The following is a 20313-nucleotide window of genomic DNA, read 5'->3' as shown; positions in this document are numbered from 1 at the left end:
CCTCTCTGTGCGGAAACTCCTGCAGTAACTGTGACCCTTTTCTCCCTAATAGTGGGCAGAAAGATGACATCATCCGTCCTTTCTCTCCCCTCTTTTTATTCCACGATTGCTGGAAGTCAATGAATGAAATTTAGAAATAAAAACGTGGTGGTTCACTTTTACCTCCCACGGACTCAAACTCTGTCATTATTATTTTTAATATTTTCCATGCTCGAGTGTGTGTGAAGGGAGGATCTGTGGGCTGACAAGTAGAAGAAAGAGCAAGTTAACTTGCAAATTATTCGGGTCATTGACGTCTCTCAGTTCATGTCATGTCAAATATGCAAAAACGCATAATATGCAAAATTAGTCATGAGTAGGGTTGGGAACAGAAACTCGCTTCCAAATGAGAACCGAGTACTTAATGCCAAGTACTGGGTTCCTGAGAAAAACAAAATAAATTAGGTTCTGCTTATCGGTTCCTAAACGGGACATAGAAATTGATAAGCGGAAATAAAGGGTGCATATTTGTTTTTTGTAAATATCTTGTTTTTGTTTCTATTTATTTTCTATTTAACTTCATGCACATTCTTCTGATTCTTCTTACTTCACTGTTGCTTCTCGAGCTGTTGTATCAAGTGAATTTCCCCGTTGTGGGATAAATAAAGCCAATCTTAATCTTAATCTTAATCTTAATATATCTGCTAGGCACGCATCAACACAACAGCGAGCTGAAGAGCTAGTGTGGCTTCTCTTTATCTAAAAGAAAAAGACCACAAGGCAGAGCTCAGTGCATGTGGTTCATTAGCTGCAAAGTTGGCACATCAAATCTGATGAAACATTTAAGGCGGCATGGCAACGATGTAAACGAGCGCACCGTGTTGATTGTGTTTGTGGTCTCCGAGCTGAGTGTTGATAACATTCAAAACTTCATGAGTGCAGTTTGTCCCTCAGAGGTAGATTTTTCACATCATGTCAGAAATTAGTTCAGAAAAGTTTGAAATTGTGAACCAATAAACATGTGTTGATCTTATAGTCCAGATGATATGCAACAAATCTGAGGTGACTCGTGATATGATGGTACAGGATTACAGTGATATCACACACTGTATCATGAATTGTTCATGTGAACAGTTAATGGTGAATTCACTGACATGATGAGAAGGAAATAACAGAAGCTAAGTGAGACTTTGTAATATCAGGTCAGTTGCATGAATGTTATGAAGAGTTTTTAAAAGCTTAAGCCTGTGTTCATTAAGACTGTGTTCATTAAGCCTGTGTTTATTAAGACTGTGTTCATTAAGCCTGTGTTTATTAAGCCTGTGTTCATTAAGCCTGTGTTTATTAAGCCTGTGTTCATTAAGCCTGTGTTCATTAACCCTGTCAACACAGGGACTGTGAAGAGCAGAACAATATTCAGTAAAGGCTGTGTAGAGTTTCACTGAGAGCAATGCAGTTGGGGTTAAGGGCCTTGCTCAGGGGCACCTCAGTAGTTGTAATGGGGGGGGGGGGGGGGGGGGGGGGGTGTCCAGGGATTAGGATACCACTACCCCCAAAATGTGACCTGAATAACTTGCGCCTGGCAGGTGTGTGGTTGAGATAACTGTCACTGGATCACACCTGCTGTGACGTGATTGGTGCAGTGGAACAGATGAGTTTGGTGAAACAAGTGGACTAAACCAGGTTTAATGTTGTACACTGCTTGTTCTGGTGTGAACCTGCTGAATGCATCCAACACAGCTGAGGCTCAGAGGGAGGAACCCGACGGCAGGAGAAGGACAGAGCGATGCCACAGACTCAAAGACGGCTCAGCTCGAGTACCTGTGAAGGTCGACCAGTGTCTGTAGTTCCACACAACATGCAGGCAGGATATTATTATAGTCAGGGCGAGGCGCTCAGATACTGTGATGACATGACATGAGTGTGTGTGTGTGTGTGTGTGTGTGTGTGTGTGTGTGTGTGTGTGTGTGTGTCACCATGGCAAACTGTGGTTGTGGACACCTGCTGTAGTGGGAACCAGCCACAGAAGCTGTTCTGAGTACTTTGCCAGGTGATCTGTCTGTCTGCCTGTCTGTCTGTCTGTCTGTCTGTCTGTCTGTCTGTCTGTCTGCCTGTCTGCCTGTCTGCCTGTCTGTCTCTCTGTCTGTCTGTCTCTCTGTCTGTCTGTCTGTCTGTGAACATATTTTGTCACAACACCATAACTGTGCAAGATGTAGTCATGAAATGTTACAGGTGTGTAGTTAAGATCAAAATGAAGGCTGAGTTTGAAGATGGGTGTGGTCAAACCCAAATCATCTGGACTGTTAGGAACAAGACCCCCACAGTACCGTCTACACTAATGTGTAATGAGTAAGTGTGTGTATCTTTTTAAGGGCCAAACAGGAACATATGTAGCTTTTTTTCTAAATGTACCCTCAATTTTTGACTCCTTAAATTAAGGGTACAAGACTGAGCTACAAACCACAACAGCTGAACCTTAGAGGCTGCTGCCCCAGTGACAAGCCGACGGACCCCTGAAGGCACAAATACAAACCTTCTTTTCTGACAGTGTGGACCTCATCAGACTACATCCAGCAGATGTTAAACCTGTTGTCAATAATATTCTTAGTTAGACACATTGTTGCTCAGGAGTGAGACGTCTCACTTCTCTGTCCTGGTGATGCACAGACAGCTGACAGCCGACTGCACAGAGGCCACAAACATCTTTAAGTCTCTCTTTCAAACTCAGCGCTGATTGAACGATATTCAAGCTGCTTGACAGAGACGAGTGGAAAATATTATCAGGCCAGCAGCTTCAACTTCAACACACGTCAGAGCATCACGCCTGAGAAGGAGAATAAAGCAGGCTGCTGTGTTACCACTGTTACGTGTAAATGTCTTCATGTTTGCAAAGTGTGTGGCACTTAATTGTCTATGCAGGACCAAATAACTTGTAGATGTGACAGAACTGCATTAATATTGAGTTGCAATAAAGTGAAAACTAGTGGAGATGTACATTTTTGAAAATGAAAGATTCTTCCTGCAGGTGAACAATGATTTATTTTGAATCATTGATTACTGTAAACATTTTTTTTGATGGACCAATAAGATTTATCTGTGTCTCTGGTGTCAGTCTGCAGCTCAGTGAGTTGTTCTGGTTACATACGATCAAAGAAACAAAGAGATTCTTAAACTTTTGGGTTTCAGTGCAGCGAGATGCTCCATAAATGGCCTGTGAGGACGTCGTGAAGACGAGTGGACAGCAAAGAAAAGATGCTGCTGTAAACAGACAGGAAGCAGGAAGTCTCAGATCACTGATAAGCATCGACCCGTCAATCAAACCAGGTCAGAGCCGAGCCCACAGAGTCCGGACCGGGCTGAGTCACAACACGACTCTAAACCAGGTCAGACTCTGCAACATGCTCACATCCTGACGCTGCACAGACGACTCAGCACATTTACAGAGCAAACAAAGGTGAAGAGAGAGGGGGCGACCCTGAGCGAGTCGGGGGGGACGGGCCACCGGGGGCCGCCGGGGCCACCACAATATTGTCGTGTTGGGAAGTCTTACCTGTTTCATCAGACATTAAAGCAGCTGTGACGCTGGAAGGTAGGTGATGTAATATGTGACTCATCCAGCTTCTGCTCACGTCATCATCTCGTCAAACCTGACAAACTCAGAAGATCCAGTAAAAATAAAATGACTGTGAACATGAACTCTGTGTGAAGATAGATTAGATCTTCTTTTTGTTTGTGTATATTATATTATATTATTATTCCTGTCTGTACAACTGAAATTTAAATTATTATTATTTTTTATTCTACATGACAGAAGACACCGATATCTACCATATCAACGTTTCTGCGTCGTGTCGCGTCACATTCACATCACATATTTCTGAGCTGACGTTCAGGTCATGAGGTGAAAAGGACAGTGGAGACGAGACAGCGAGGCCAGAGACGCTGTCCGTTTTAACATCTCAGTCTGTTCTGGAAAAACTACAGTGTCACGTCCACACTGCACTGATTTGTCTCCTAAATCCTACATACTGGACCTTTAATTCCCCCAAAGTGCTCGTTTTATCCACTCAGGTTGCTTTAACGGTTTATGTTTGCTCATTTTTGTAAAGAAACATTCTGCTGAATTCTGCAGACTTTCATTCTGGGTCACAGCTGAATCACTGTAGAAGAAAATAAGAATATTCACAGTTTCGTTTGACCTGATGAACATTTTGAACGTGATGTTGAAGGTGCAGACTTCACGCTGTAGACGATCAGATGACCTAGAAAATCTGCAACTTTAGCGTGCAGAAAAAAGTTAACCTTCGCCATCGACTGGGAAAGTGGGTCGACCATCAGGCCTCGTCATGCAAGTCTGGTCTGTGTGGTTTAGAGAGGAGGATCAAAGACGCACTGATAGAGAAAGAAAGACAGAAAGAAAGATAGAAAGAAAGAAAGAGAAAGATGGTGAAGTCATCAGCGGAAGTCCGCTGACTCCGGTGCTCTGATCAGGATAAATATCAGAGCCTCACCCAACATCCAGCAGAGCCTGTGGACCCTAAAGAGCCAGACACAGTCTGAAAGATCTGCAGAAAGACCAACAATCCAAATCAGGATAAGAACCAGAAAGGAAGACGAGGACACGAGCAGAAGAGTCCAAACTGTCAGCATGTTTTCAACAGCGAACTCCAGAGTGACGGTAAGAACTGCCGCAGGCTACATTTCATCTTCTGATTTAAAGTTCAGGAGATCTGGAGCTTCATACTTTCATCTCAGAGTGAGATGTGAATATGCCAAAGACGTTCTGACATGGATACGTAGATCTATCTTAATAAATCAACTGATGTTTTTGTCACAACAGAAACAAAAGTCATGCAAAGTGATTTTATGTGTTTGTTAGAGAGCTGACAGAAAGTGACGCAGCAAAGAAAATCATTTAATCGTGGATTATATTATAATGTTTAAGTCTCTTTCATAAATTAAAAGAAATATTAAACATCAAAGTCAAAATTTTAGATTTTGTGGTGGATATTTGACTTATATTGTGTTTATGATTATTGCAACTTCAACCTGTAAATTATGGAGAAACATTTTTTGCTCACAAAGAAGCAAATGTGAAATGTAAAATTTAAAATTTCACATGTGAAAGTAAACATGTTTTTTTTCTGAGAGTTAATTTCATTTTGAAATACAGAGTATTTTCTTTATGAAGCACAAGCTGACAATATAATTTAGAAACACAGATATCGTTTTAAGTAAAAGAAGAAGAAGAAGAAGAAGAAGAAGAAGAAGAAGAAGAAGAAGAAGAAGAAGAAGAAGAAGAAGAAGAAGAATGTGTCTGAAGGTTGATTTCTCCTCCTCTTCCTCAGGCCGTCTGTATGGTGGCGATGATGATGATGATGATGATGATGATGTCGGAGGCAGCAGCGATGCCAAAAGGAGGTGGCCAATCCAAACATTCAGTGAAGACACACAGGAAGACCTCTGATGGTGTGGCGGTAGAAACGGTCCCCCTGCAGGTTGACCCCAACTTCTTGGTTCCTAGCAGACCACTCAGGCCGCTGGAGAACGTCTCCATCTCCCCGTGGACGTACAAGTAAGAACACACACCCTGAGAACACACACGCAGACAGGAAACCAGTCCATCTCCTGTACATGGAGAAAACAGCAGAACGGTCCTTTAACCCGTGAACTGTGACGTTGACAGTTTTTTGTCCCTTCTCTCTCTCCGCCCTCAGCATCTCCCACGATGAGTCTCTGTTTCCTCCGATGTTGTCCGAGGCTCGCTGTTTGCTGCACGGCTGTCTGAACTCGGAGGGTCAGGAGGACCTGAGCCTGGAGTCCAGACCCATCATGCGCCAGGTGATGATGCTGCGCCGAGTCAGGTCGACGGGGGCGGGGCCAGGAGCCGAACACGGCTACCACTTCCGGCTGGAGTCCCGCCTCGTCGCCGTGGGCTGCACCTGCGTCCGACCCATCGTCCAACGCCAACAGTGAAGAGCAGCAGAGACCAGACCGGCTACTGGGTCAGACTGAGATTAGACCGGTACCGCCCAAAAAAAAAAAAAAAAGTATGTTGTAATCTTGGTTTTGCGTCTATTCAGAGAGACTCGGTCACTTCTTTTTGTTGTGCTGTATACATTAAAATTATCATCAGTGTATTAATAATATTATTGAATATGATAGTTTGAAAAAACTATAAAATGTCCAAACATTGAACTTGATTTTTGAATTTTATGTTTCAAAATAAGGACACGTCGTATTTTAGTATTAGTGGTCAGAATCTCGTGATTAAACGCACCGTCCCCGACCGACTTAATGAAATGTGAAGTCGCGGGTTTCTTCTGAATGCTGCTCCGCTGGATGTCCAATCAACCTTTTCTTTCATTTACAATTTCAATTCTTTGTTTACACTTTTCATGCATCTATTTATGGTTTATTTAAAAGACATTTTATTTAAGTGATTTGATCTTCAGCAGGTATTTATTAGTCATGTTGTGTTCCTGTATTTATAGTTCAGAGTGTCGACTCAATAAAAACACTGAACAAAGAAATAAAGTGTCATTGTTTATTGTTGGATTTAAAATATAATGTGATTTCTGTACATTGTCATCATCATCATCATCATCATCATCATCATCATCATCATCATCACACCCTGACTCCTATACAATGACGTTGCCAGGGAAACAGACTGACGCACACAAACACACCACTGTAGCTGTAAACACTGCACACACGTGATTATCAGTCATTCATCAGTAAAGCTCATCCGTTCGTATCAGCAGGATATGATGACCGTTGGCCAGGCGATGGCGCTAACGTTAGCCACAGGAGCTAGCGACTTGTTTGCTGTTGATGTAACAGAGCAGAAGTCTCATCCAGCAGGACTTTTTGTGCCTCGGCTTACATTAGCTTCAAACGGCTGCATAAATGCTAACATGCTAATTTGAGTACATTGTCGTGTCATTCAGAAATATGAGAAGAATCCAGATATAGAATCAGAAAGTTACAGTGTGGGGCTGTAAAAAGGGCTGAAGATGAAAGTAACTTATTACTTGTCGAGATCTCGAGTATGTTTTCACTCAGACCTGTTTTGTGAGTGTTTGAATTTGAACGTCTCGTGTGTGTCTGTGTTTTAACGGCACTCGTCTTTCTGTCGTCTGTGTTTTGAATCGAACTCGTCTCATTCTCGGTGTTTGAACTCTGACTTTCAGTTTTGCTCTGGCTCGTCTCAGCGAGTGTTTTTACTCTGACTCGTCTTCGTCTGTTGGGACATTTTGGCTGTTTTGACCGACTCGAACTGTAACTGAAACTTCACCTATAACTGTATCTGGTCTTATCAAGTCCAGCTGACTTCTCTGTCTGTCCTGGTACTGGTCTTGACCTGTATTACGAGTCGTTCTTGACTAAAAACTGCTCAGACTTGCTGATTTCGCTGCCACTAGATGTCTCTAAAGAGCCACATGTGACTGATCAAACTGTTCTTGTTGTTGTAGTTTTACAGTCAGTGTAAAGATGCACACTGTCCAGCAGATGGAGCTGTTTATCTGTGATCAGCTGTGTATCCAGGCAGCAGAGACTCCTCCACATCGACCTCCTGACAGGTGGAGGGAGTCCAGCCCGAGTTTTTCTGTGAGGGATCACTCAGAAGATTCAGAGGAAGACGTGGAAACGTTTCTTTTGGGTCCGGGTTCGGGTTTGGTTGAGTCGGATGCAGCTTTGATGAGACGTTGCGAAGACGTTGAATCCTCGATGCGAACACAATCACACACATGAACACATTGGCACTGTTGGCATGGCAACAAAGCACAGTAAACCCCCTGTGAACCATCTAATGATGACTGAATCTGCAGCGTCCAAGTTTTTCTCAGAGTCGATCTCATTAAGAAGAGTCCTGGTTGTAGAGAGGAGGTCGAGACTCGCCCTCAGTCCTCCTCCTCCTCCTCCTCCTCCTCCTCCTCCTCTTTTTCTTCTTCTCTCACTCTTTTCAGAGTCTCTTCCTGTCAGTCTCCAAGTCGGAGCAGCGCCGGGTTGCCGGCACCTCAATCCTCAGCTCATCAGCCCTCCAAAATGGCTTCCAATTAATGTTCAGCTTGTGTTGTGATCAGGCCATCAAGACACCTGGCAGCAGAAGAAAGGGGGGAGGTTAGCACACTGATAGCACATGCTAACTACAGTACACAGGAGAATGCAGGACCTTGTTTCTTGACTCAGGCTAAATTATGTTTATTTGTTATGTTATTATGTTATTCGATCGGTTATCAGAAGTTTTTTTCTTTTTTAAAGGATAACGATGCGATTATCATGTTTACACTCGATAAAGAACGAGACATTTTGGACTATACAGACAAAAGTATGTGGAGCACAGATGTTTTTCCTGCAGGTTCCAACATCTGGTGGAAAGACTGAAACTGAGCAGTGGAGCTTGTTTTAGTGGCACATTAAAGGTGCAATATGTAAGAATTTTAGTTTAAAACATTTAAAACACAATGTGGAGAAATAACGTCTGACGATGTCTTTGTATTCTGTTGCAGAGTAATCTACTGAACTTAGCATGCTAACCAGCTAACTGAGCTCAGTAGCTAATGGCAGCTACAGTTAGCGGTTACTCTGGTGATACGCTGCCCCCTACTTGTTTCTTACATATTGCACCTTTAATGAGGATGATGGTGAAATCAGGCTGCAACATCCATGTCCGCATACTTTTGGCCATGAAGTGTATTTTAATTCATATTGATTATTTGAAAGTAAATTGAGAAACATCAAGTTTAACCGATATTTAAACTTTCGTGGAGCTAATATGATGCAGATCTTACAGTGTTTGAAAAATTCAAAGTGAGATCTGTAAGTTTGTATTTTTGTCTCAGTCTACCCAGAATCCCTCCTCCTCCTCCAGCTCGTCCTCACCTCCACACTGTGCTTGTCCTGAAAGACACAAACAAACCAGACTCACATTAGAGATTTGTCTCCGTGACACAGAATCTGAATCGTCTCAGTGAGTCAGAGTGAAGACTGATGATAAAACCTGCGTCCTCACCTCCTCCTGCTGCCGCTCGTGTGAGGCGTTCAGGTGCATCTGCCGCTGCTCCTTGACGGCGTCGGCTCGGTGCTCCTGACGCTCTTTGGTCAGAGCTTTCTGAGCAACTTCGCGCTCGTGCTCCCGCCTCTCGGCCAGGTGCTTCAGCAGCTCTGCCTCCTGACACTAGAGGGAGACAAAGGGAGGATTTACAGTCATTCTTTGTCAGATTTTACTGAACAGATGTAATTTCACTTGTAGTCTCAGCTGTGTGACTACGTGTCTGTCGAGTATGAACACTTGTTTCTTGTTGGACTGATTGTGGGGTTCCTCAGGGATCGACTTTTGGTCCACTACTACATTCATGCTTCCTTCATCATGGATTGAAATAACTTTGGTGATCCTCTGACTTTTCCCACACTGCCACAATAAAGCTGACATTTTGATTTGTTTAATACTTCTCATTAGCAGCAGATGGATTTTGCCTTAAGTACTGATCCACTGTGAGCATGTTAGCATGCTGATGTTAGCATTTACCTCAAAGCATCGTTAAACCCAAGTATAGCCTCACAAAGCTGCTGGCTCAGCAGTAGGCTCTTCAAAGCCTCGACCCTAAGACTGCTGTTGCCCTGACGTTTTTAAATCCCCCAACGCTCCACACACCTTCCTCCTCTCTTGGGCGGCGTCCAGTTTCTTCTGGATCTCTTCCAGCGAGGGTTTCTGCCGAGGCGGCGTGGTCGCCCTCAGCTCAGGGCCGCCATCAAAGGTGGGCGGCTTCAGGATGACCTCGAAGGCCTGGCCGCTCGTCCGCTTGCTCAGCTCGATCACCTCCATGTCCCGGATGTTGCACAGGTTCAAGTCCACCACGCCTGCTGCTGCAAGAAGAGCACGAGACGATAAACTCACCACCAACTGACAGAGATTCGTTCTGATCTTTATGACTTAAATATTCTCTGTGTGGGTTTGCTCCGGGTGCTCCGGTTTCCTCCCACATGCAGTTCAACACAGGCAGGTTAATTATAGAACAATCTTCTGGTTGTTTTTTACTTTAAAACAAATCCTCAGCTTCTTCAGGAGAATCCAGCAATGACTGGAATTTCTTCCTTGAGTGAAGTTAATGACGACTCTGTTCCAGTGATAATCGTTCTATAATGAATCTAAAGGAAACTTCAGATACAAAGAATTAAAGAGCGCTGCTGACCTTCCTTCTTGTCAGCTGTGGTGTCTCTGGGTTGGGGGAGGATGCAGGAGCAGAAGAGAGACACCAGGGGGAGCTCTCGCATCTTCTCTCTGTATGCTGGAACATTCAGTGACAGAGAAAAAGGAAAAAACTGCAGTTGAGACATAAATATGTGCAGATTCAGTCAAACAAACGAACGGCACTTTACATCACCACATATCTGTCAGAGACATCACTGAGAGGTTTTACCTGCCAGAGTCATCCTGCTGCTGCTGCTGTTCTCGGTCAAAGACACTGTGGTGAGGTAGAGTCTGTTCCTGAGGACACACAGACGACAACAGCTCATGAAAATCAGGTCAGTAGAATAACTGCAATAACCTGCAGAGGCAACACTGAACTGAAACACTCTTATTGGGATCTCTGTGCCCTGAGTGAAGCCTCTCAGGCACAACACACTTCAGCCTCTCCTGCAGGAGCTGCAGAGGAAAGTCTGCCTGTCAGGCTGAACTCGGGGAACAAAAGGCCCCAAATTAAAACAGTCAGCTTGTGATTGGATGATTTAGGAAACTAAAAAGAGATGAAAAATATGAAACACTTGAGGATATAAAGGGAAACAAAAAGTGGAAGACAGAGGACGAACTGCCCTGAACTGATCTTAACAATCTGGAGTTTCAGGTCACAGTTTTGTTTTAAACTTGTTTTGGCATTTATTGAAAATACATGAACATTTTTTTTATGCATCATATCTGTAATTCTGCAGATGTTCCTGCAGCTCTGTGCTAAATCAAACGTTTACAGACTGAACTAGTATTTCTTAAATGTGATTGTGTTTCTCTGAAACTGAACATCCTTTTGAGTCAAAGCTCAGATTCTGTGAGCTCGACGATCTGAGTCATTCCCATAAATATGAGTATGATCTGTTTTTGATTCAGCAGCTGTGACTTCAGGAGATTTAAATACTTCATCTGATGAGTGAAGACTGAATCAGCAGTAAACACAGAGACACGACCGGCTGCAGGAGGTTCAGCTCAGAGTCACTTTGCTGCACAAACACTCAAACTGACTCACAAGAAATTCAACAGCAGCAAAACATGTTGAGCAGAAAACAAGTGAAAGAGCTGCAGTCTAATATGATTTTCTATTATTAATTCATCTATTTTGCATGTTTTACAACAATACTTGAATCTCTGCGACGTCCAAAACAAAACCAAATATTCAAGTTCAGCTCCCAGAACCCAAACTGAACTGAACAACGAGCACAAAGAGACTCAGATGAAAACAGATCATTTCACTTCAGAGGAAGAGACTGAAAATCAAAGCAGTCGCCTCTTCTTTACTCTGCTGCTGCAAACACAATGTGACCACCAGCCTGTGCATACGCGTGTGTGTGTGTGTGTGTGTGTGTGTGCAGGGACTAAGCGATGATGTCATTGTTTCCAGTGAGCGCATCACCTTCTGCAGAGAAGAGCCAGTCGAGCACGCAGCTCAAACACCAAACTGATCGTAAAGACAGCAAAAGAAAAGAAAAGAGGAGATGCAGCTGAGACACGAAGAAAGAAGAGATGAAGACGAAACTGCAGACGGACGACAAGAACGAAGAGGAGGAACAGAATCAGACGAGTGAACGCTGCTTTCATCTGCTCACGTTTGTGTTTAAAAGAGGCTGCAGCCGAACGAGCTGAGAACAGAGAACATGCAGGAGGCTACAGGACAACACGACACTCATGAGATGTACAAGTGTGTGTCTGTGTGTGTGTGTGAGAGAGAGAAAGTGTACTCACCCTGCAGTGATGCTCGGTCTCTGTTCAGACTGAAGATCTGCAGCTCAGCAGCATCAGCACCAAACAGCAGCCTGCTGCATGACATCACCCACGAGTGATCTGATTGGCTGGCAGTGATACTGGGCTGTGATTGGTCCAGCAGGGCAGAGGGAGGAGGAGGAGGAGGAGGAGGAGGAGGGAGGGGGGTTCAGAGCAGTGGAGGGTTTTATTTCAGAGGAATCCTCCTGATCAGTGACAGAGTCTTCATCAGAATCAGAACCACTGGAGACGTGATCAGGTGCTGTTAACTGATGGACCGCATGTCACTGATGAGGTCATGTTGCTGACAGCAGATCTGTTGTTGTTCTGTTAATTCATTTACTTGCCTGCAAATTAGTTTGTGTCGCGTTTTGTTCTTTTGTCTGAAACAGAGTTTGTCGTTATTATTAACCCACAACTTGTTGTTGTATCGTCACGTTTCCACATCGAGTCCTTCCACAGGTCACAACTCACATAACTGCTGCAAATAACTGCAACATGATGTGAGACCTTTCTGATCCAAACAACCAACACATTTAGTTCAAATTCACAGAACTTTATTGCAAACGACAGCCCCAGTCCTTTCCATTAAAACTAAAGATGTGTGGGGAAATGTGTTTTAAAGGAGGACGTGTCCACGTTGTGACAGATGCAGCCAGAAAAACACGACATGTTGAGTTTATAATAATAATAATATTTCACCTGCTGCAGTAAAGAGACGGAACAAGATGATTTTAACGTGACAAACTGACACGATGCTGAAAATATTCTGATGTTTATAATAGTGATTCACTTTCAGCAGCTCTTGTAGGTTTCCTCAAACTCTGCAGCAATAATTGATGCAATAATCTTCTGTTTCATATTTTTAGTACCGTATTGTTCAATAAATGAAGTCAATCGAAGCCGCCAGACGTCCGACTGCAGCTCGTTTCACACGCTGGATCATTTTAAGGACATCTGGAGACATTTCCGTCCATTTCTGTGGCGACTAAAAGGTATTTTAATCCAAACCATGATGCTTTCTAACCCTGACCAGAGCTGAACACAGAGCTGTGACTAGACCTCAAACTAAACTGATGCAAATCAGCAACATTCAGTTTGGACTTGTTCGTGGTTCTGCAGAAACTCAGCCAACATTGATCCTGGAGATTGAACCGTGTGGAGGACAAAGAAACGTGAAAACACACATATTTCAATCTGACAACATTTAAAGTCTATTAAAGAAATTCTGAAAATAAAATCACAGTAAAACTTCTGACACACGAGGATGAAACTGGATCTGGTCTGATCTGGTTTGTTGGGTCGATGTGCTTCTGAGGAAATGTCAGCGCTAAATTTAAAGGCTGATAACGGACTGTTACTCATCCTGACTCATCACACACACACACACACACACACACACACACACACACACACACACACAGATCTGTGTTTGTGTGTTAACGCCTCCATCTGTTGCTCCAGTTGTCGGCCAAACTCGACTGTCTGTCACTTTTCATTCAGTGAGCGCTCGCAGCTCCACCGAGGCTCAACAGTCTCACAGAAATCTTTATAAAAGTTCAAATGTGATTTATCAGCGTGTGGCTGTTTCATTCATTCTGACTTTGTTCTGGAGGTCTTCACTGGACTGGATCAGGAGCGGTGCTGATGATCTTTCTCTGACATGTTGTACTGTAGAAAGTGTATTTGTGCAGGTCAGGGTGGCAGATCTTCATGTGCAGCCTGTCAACCAGCTGCACGAGACAATATTCACTCTGATGGATATTTTATTTATGATAGTTCTGCTTCTCAGTGGAGAGTATTTATTTAGTAATCAGAAATCATCCTGAACCTGTAAAAGTAAAGACGTCATGTTCACATATTACTTTAGTAAAAGTGAAAGTCACCTATATTAAGAGTACTCGAGTAAAAGTATCTGATATTAAATATATTTACTGCACCATGTACCTGTAGCGCCGCCTGTAGGTGAAGTACCTTCACATTCATCTGAGCAGCTCAGTTTGTTTTTCTGCGTCTCTTGTTGAAGGGTTTTGATTCGAGACCACGCCCACAAGCATTCTGGGAACTGAATGCAGAGAAATGAATCTGGTCCGGTTCGCTGAAGTCCAGTTTGTGAATCTGGTGAAGTTCAGATAAAAAAAACACATTTAAACATAAAAAACGCAGGTGCTGAATCAAAAGAGAGTAAAATCTGAGCTGCTCTTCATCAGACGCTCCGATCATCACTGCTACATTATTAAAGACTTTTGTTTGAAGTCAGTTTTAGATTTAAAAATGCAAAATTAGAGGAAATTGTTCGTTTTTAACGTTTCAGTGAAATCTGTTTTTTTATTTGAGCTTCAACCTGAAGGACGAGACTACAGCTCCCATCATGCACCACAGCAGAACACGGTGTTCTCACAGGCTGTTCCTCCTCCTCCTCCTCCTCCTCCTCCTCTCCTCACACTCAACCAGATGATGTAATGCAGCTGCAGTGTGTGTGTGTGTGTGTGTGTGTGTGTGTGTGTGTGTGTGAGAGAGAGAGTGTGTTCTTGTAATTCTATCTTTGTGAGGACACAGCTTCACAGTGATGCTGAGCTGGGTGTGTGTGTGTGTGTTTTAGGCTACAAATGCTACTGCAGTGCTTTAGGTTTGTGTGTGTGTGTGTGTGTGTGTGTGTGTGTGTGTGTGTGTAGGTGGCAAGGTGAGTGAGAGGCTGCAGCAACAAGGACGGAGAGAAACCTCCACATCCCAACTGATGATGTCATCTGCAGCCAATCAGCTGAGAGATACACTGTCAGGGTGTGTGTGTGTGTGTGAGAGAGAGTGAGTGTGTGTGCGTGTGTGTGTGTGTGTGTGTGTGTGTGAGAGAGTGAGTGTGTGTGCGTGTGTGTGTGTGTGCGTGTGTGTGTGTGTGCGTGTGTGTGTGTGTGTGTGTCTTGAAAGTCAAATCAGGATTCAGCAGAAACAACAACACATCTGCAGAATAATGTTTTTTGAAGAGCTGCATGCAGCTTTTTTTCTACCGAACACACAGAGCTGTTTACTGCAGACAGAACCGAGCAGATCATAGAGACAGAACACATTAACGGACCACAGTAGAACCCAGTAGAACCCAGTAGAACACAGTAGAACACAGTAGAACACAGTAGAACCCAGTAGAACAGAGCACAGATCTGATGTGAAGATGGGGGCGGGGCTCGGGCTCTGCAGGCAGCTTTCGAGGACAAACAGCCGCAGACTGACTGGAAGCAATGACATCATCTCTGAGGCTGGGAGATGATGTCACTGACAATGAGGTCACTGCACTGAGCTCAACAGAGTGATGTCATGACAACAGAAAGAAAGAGCCACAGTTGATAATCGAGGATGAGGTGAGATACGAAGAACATCTGAGGTGTGATGATGATGATGAAGATGATGATGAAGAAGATGATGATGATGATGAAGATGATGATGATGATGATGAAGAAGATGATGATGTCATCACTGAAGAAGCCTTTTTGTTAGAATAATTAAACTTTCTGTTATTTGATCACCACAGGAGATGATTTGTGGTGACGCCTCTGCTTCCTCACCCCTCATCATCATCATCATCATCATCATCATCATCATCATCATCATCAGGTCGAGGAGCCCTGAGTTTAGACTGCCAGGCTGCGCTGCCTTCACTGTACATGCTAATGGCAGAAAGTCACCATGTTGAATTGTATAAATTATTAATCATCGATCACAGTTGATCTGTGACGCTCAGCTGCTCTGAGCTGCGTTGCTGCTGCAGACTGCAGTGATGGTAAAGACCTCGATCAGGTCCACACGCTTTAATACTCAATGAACACATCAGTCACACTGAAGCACTCTGTTAGTTGAACTTATGTCTCTTTAAGGTCCCCCTCCCAAAAAGCCTAGTCTGCTCTGATTGGTCAGCTCACACATGCCTGAGCAAACCATGTCTCCGGTCGGCTCCGTTGATGTATTTCTTGCAGTTTGAGGCACAACTTCTGTGAATATCACCACTGCACATGTTAGAGCAGCAGATGACCTGCATCAGCCTCGACCCACATCTACATCTGTACATCACATCTGCCGGCCTGGTTCTACCCGGTTTGACTCCACCACAACTGGTCTACCTGCTTGAAGGTGAGTCAGATCCCTGCAGTCCTATCGACAAATCACCGCTAACAAAGTGGCTCCGCTAACTCAGTTACAAACACATTTCATTTCCTATAACTTCTCCACAATAAAAGCCCCCCGTCATTTAAGTCATTTCAGAGCTTTTATTATGAAGCAGCATCACAGGAAACATGTTTTCAGCTGCAGTAACTGAACATGAACCAGCTGACAGCGAACACATGAAACAGTGAAACTCAGCAGATGTTTGAAACAAACAGGACGAGAGAAACTAAAGGGATCCAATCAGAAGCTGCAGACGTGCTGAGAGCTGAACACTGACTTTAAATCCTCTTTCTCTCAGGTTTCCTGCACAGACATGAGTTTAGTGTTAACTTGAGGAGGAGACGGGTTCCTGTTGGCTGCAGTCGCAAAATGTCAACACAGCTCGCTTAGAGGCGCGGCGGCTGCAGCTTGGCCCTGCTCCAGAGCAGATCCATCACTGGTGCGGCTCGGCTCAACTCAAAAGTGCTGGTGGAAAAACTGCATATTGGTCCAGAGCTGAATTGTTTTGTAAGCTAGCTGTAACTTATGCAAATGTGTGACATGGTGATGTCAAGAAGCCACAGAACCAAAGGCTGGACTCCTGACGAGGCGTTCAGGCGCTTCAGGAGGGGAGAGGAGCTCCTGTTGGTGTGGACGTAACTTTCAAGACCTTTAACATGCACAAGAACCTTCAGTATAAAACACACTGAGGGGGAAAACGTGAAAAAAGCAAAGAAGGTCTCCTTTAAAATTCTTCCCTATTTTTTCTTCTTGTGATCTAACGAGGAGACCACCGCCCAACCTGAGACCAGGTCGCTGGTCTGATTCCCAGACAGGCAGATAAACCAGCGATGCACCGTCCAGACGTCACCGACCCACATTACATACAGCTGAGTGTCTTTACAGTTACCTTCAACAAGTCTGTGGCGGTACTGGTGCAGGAAAATGCCTGAGAACCAGCCCCAACACATGAAACACAAACAAAAAATAGATCTGTTTATGGGGAACTTGATGAATGTATATCATGGACCAGACCGGACTGGACCAGATGATTCCCTCTGAAAACTGGAAGACTGAGAAAGGAAACTGGAATGAACGAGAAACCAGAATCATCTGAAATGCCAGATGTTTTCTGAGTTGTAGAATTTCTGAGCTATATTCTGCGGACTGGACCTACAAGTGAAACATGTCCTGTGTGTTGTAGATATCATACGACTCCGTTAGCTCATGGAGCTCATGGAGATCTTGATTTGTTGAGCTGTTGCATGTGATTGTGAACACACCTGCAGCACAGCTGCGGCTCATCATTTAACTGTGGGATCAATTTAAGTGTTGCGTCTCGAGAAAAGTCTCATGACCGAAACATCGACCTTTTTATGAAATAAATGAATCAGCTCAGAGGTTCCTGTGTGCAGGAATCAGTGTTTTTTGTTTGAATCTCAAAGGTCCCAAATACTTTGGCAATAATGGGAAAATATCAGGGAAAATAAAAATCTATTTCTTCTTTTACTGCCTCTGAAGTCAACAATGAATGAAATGTGAGAAGACTGAAGGTAAAGAGGAGCTCAGGTATCGACGGGTTCAGTGAAGGCATCGGGCATCAATCGGGCTGTCCAGAGCACAGAAACGTGAACTGGGTCAGAACAGAGCAGATGTGCTTGCTGACAGTTGTTGGGATGAGGTCTGCAGTGGGTCAAACAGAACCAGAGTGACCCAGACGTGTCAGTCCCCACCTCTCTTAAGCCTTCACACGAGGGCGTCGTCACACCCTGATTGGCTGTGAGGAGAAAGACCCAGGCTGCCCTCACTCAATAATCAGGAGTCCGTCTGCACACCTGCACACAGGTGATCTGATCCTGCTCCAGTCAGTCCAGAGAGGTTCTTTTGCTTTAATTTAGGACAAAGACACAGTGGTCAGAGGTCAGAGGTCAGTGAGGAGTGAAGGAGGTGAAACCCGTCACTGCTGAGGTGATTTGACCCTGACGGCTCCGAGTGTCCGTGTGTGGAGAGAATGATTTAAAAAGGTTTTACAGGCGACAAACTGCAGAGACAAATATACTGGAAAATATGAATGTAGCTGCCAGTGTGAACCAGTTGAGACCAGTTTAACAGCGTGTGTGTGTGTGTGTGTGTGTGTGTCGCTCAGCCTCAGTATGAATGAGCAGCCTGACTCTCAGCCAGCAGTCGTGTGTTTTATTTGTGTCGGCGAGGCGTCGTGACTGCCAGCGTTTCTGTTTCTGGTCGTGTCTGCAGCCCACTGAGGAGGAGGTGGGAGAGGAGAGAGAGGAGAGAGAGGGGAGAGAAGAGAGGAGAGAGGGGAGGGAGGAGAGAGAGAGAGGAGGGAGGACGAGGAAGAGGAGGAGGACGAGGAGGAGGGGAGAGAGAACAGACAACAGTGTGGGCTGAATGTCAGCGGAGGTGAGTCACTGCTGCTGCAGGCGGACGCTTCCAGAAACTCACCTGAGGCAGACGGACGAGCCAGAAGTCGTCACACTTCAGCGACCTGCACATGAAGTGTGTTTTATAAATATTTGATGTTTTGGCTGAAGTGTAAAAACAGACTGTAAACTTTATTATCTGTACTTAAGTTCAATACATTCATATTCAATAAAATAACGTCATTCTTAGCTGCAATTTCACCTTCTGGGTGAGGAGCATGTTTCTGTTTCTTGATGCTTCTTACTTCTACAATATGCTTTGACATTAAAGGAACAGTTCACCCAAAATGCAAAATCCAGTCATCATCTCCTCCTGATGATATAAAGTCAAGTGAAGTACAACAACTAACAACTGAAGTAGGTAGGTTGTTTTAAATCATCTCCAGCTGCTTCAGCTGTTCAGCAGAACGCTGCAATTGTTTTACTGTGAAGCTCCAGAAATGTTCTGTGAACTACGAGACTTCACCTGACTTTATATCATCAGGAGGAGATGATGGCTGAGCCTGACTTTACATCATCAGGAGGAGATGATGGCTGAGCCTGACTTTATATCATCAGGAGGAGATGATGGCTGATCCTGACTTTATATCATCAGGAGGAGATGATGACTGAGCCTGACTTTATATCATCAGGAGGAGATGATGACTGAGCCTGACTTTATATCATCAGGAGGAGATGATGGCTGAGCCTGACTTTATATCATCAGGAGGAGATGATGGCTGAGCCTGACTTTATATCATCAGGAGGAGATGATGGCTGGATTCTTTGCTTCCTTCGGTTCCTTTAAAATTCAATAATCCATATATATAATAATGTTATGCATCACCTCATTAATCATTTCATTCTTCATGCCCTGAAAACTGTCTTCTGAAAAGCATTTATTTTGATGACATCGTCCTGTTGAAACACAAACTGTTGAACTTTTTTGTCTAAAATATCTTGTGCATGTTGAAGCATTAAGATTTAGAAAACAAACCATGAAAATCATCAGTTTAAAAGTTAAACTTAATCATCATATATATGTTGTTATGTAGTATTGTTATGGAGTATTTGGACTCTTAACTTCAGTAAAACACGAGGTCCTGCAGTGAAAATGTGGACCTTTGTATAATCCAGCGCAGTAAAGTGTTGCAGCTGTTCTCTTCTCTTTACTGTTGAAGTTGTTGAGGTGAAGCTCAGACACTAATATTTCTTTTCTCCATGAATTCATTGATTGTTGCTGGAAAATAGTGAGAAATGAGGTAACAATGAGCCAGAAACCCAAAATATGATGTCTGCTGAGAAAAACAAACATGTTTTATAAACTCTGTATGTTTTGTGCATAAATCACAATTAACTTGCAGAGTAAAGCTGGCAGATAAATTTAGTGGTGTAAAAGTTCACAGTGACATTAAAAGAAAAAATGTATGTGAAGTCAAAGTACCTCAGTTTCATCCTTCAGCATCTGAGTAAATGTGAAAGTGAGTCAGCTGCTCGTTGGTGCGACCACGCTCGGCTGCGTGTAGGCGAGCGAGCAGAGCGTGTTGGCAGATGGTCGGCAGGCGGAGGATCTGAGTCCATTCACAGAGCTCAGACATGAATGGAGATGAACAGAGAGCAGCTCGAACGAGCTCAGCTTCTGTCAGGAACCTCAGCACAAAGAAAACAATGGCGGATGCTCCGTTCATCACAACGAGCTGCTTTTCAGAAGTGAGCAGTGTGTGGGAGTTTCTCTTCTTCCATTCAGAGCTGTGTCTGTCTTTCTCTACCATCAGTGATGGAAGTGGACAAAATAACAGAAACACC

At 43.9% G+C, this 20313-nt stretch overlaps 2 protein-coding genes across 2 annotated transcripts; one reads left to right on the top strand and one right to left on the bottom strand.

Moving 5' to 3' along the window:
* Positions 1–4508: 4508 nt before the first annotated feature.
* Positions 4509–6505, top strand: il17a/f1 (interleukin 17a/f1). Its single transcript, XM_073464663.1, has 3 exons — positions 4509–4657; positions 5328–5554; positions 5697–6505. Exons 1-3 carry the CDS (start codon positions 4628–4630, stop codon positions 5953–5955), a joined length of 516 nt encoding a protein of 171 aa, XP_073320764.1. The 5' UTR covers positions 4509–4627; the 3' UTR covers positions 5956–6505.
* Positions 6506–8821: 2316 nt separating this feature from the next.
* Positions 8822–10469, bottom strand: stmn4l (stathmin-like 4, like). The gene is made up of 5 exons (XM_073464662.1): positions 10407–10469; positions 10179–10274; positions 9641–9846; positions 8999–9163; positions 8822–8886 (listed from the first exon to the last, which is right to left on the bottom strand). Exons 1-5 carry the CDS (start codon positions 10417–10419, stop codon positions 8830–8832), a joined length of 537 nt encoding a protein of 178 aa, XP_073320763.1. The 5' UTR covers positions 10420–10469; the 3' UTR covers positions 8822–8829.
* Positions 10470–20313: the final 9844 nt, after the last annotated feature.

Source organism: Pagrus major, chromosome 4, assembly GCF_040436345.1.
Source record: "Pagrus major chromosome 4, Pma_NU_1.0".
Lineage (NCBI taxonomy): Eukaryota > Metazoa > Chordata > Actinopteri > Spariformes > Sparidae > Pagrus > Pagrus major.
Note: the sequence above shows the minus strand (reverse complement) of the source record. Positions and strands in the feature narration are given on the sequence as shown.

What these genes read in the sequence shown, in the direction of transcription:
- il17a/f1 (XM_073464663.1), top strand. Translation starts at nt 4,628, where the DNA reads ATGTTTTCAACAGCGAACTCCAGAGTGACG. An exon ending in CAGCGAACTCCAGAGTGACG is followed by an intron (nt 4,658 to 5,327) that starts GTAAGAACTGCC and finishes CCTCTTCCTCAG; the next exon opens with GCCGTCTGTATGGTGGCGAT. An exon ending in ATCTCCCCGTGGACGTACAA is followed by an intron (nt 5,555 to 5,696) that starts GTAAGAACACAC and finishes CTCCGCCCTCAG; the next exon opens with CATCTCCCACGATGAGTCTC.
- stmn4l (XM_073464662.1), bottom strand. An exon ending in CCGCCCAAGAGAGGAGGAAG is followed by an intron (nt 9,164 to 9,640) that starts GTGTGTGGAGCG and finishes GTCTCCCTCTAG; the next exon opens with TGTCAGGAGGCAGAGCTGCT. An exon ending in ACGAGCGGCAGCAGGAGGAG is followed by an intron (nt 8,887 to 8,998) that starts GTGAGGACGCAG and finishes TGTGTCTTTCAG; the next exon opens with GACAAGCACAGTGTGGAGGT.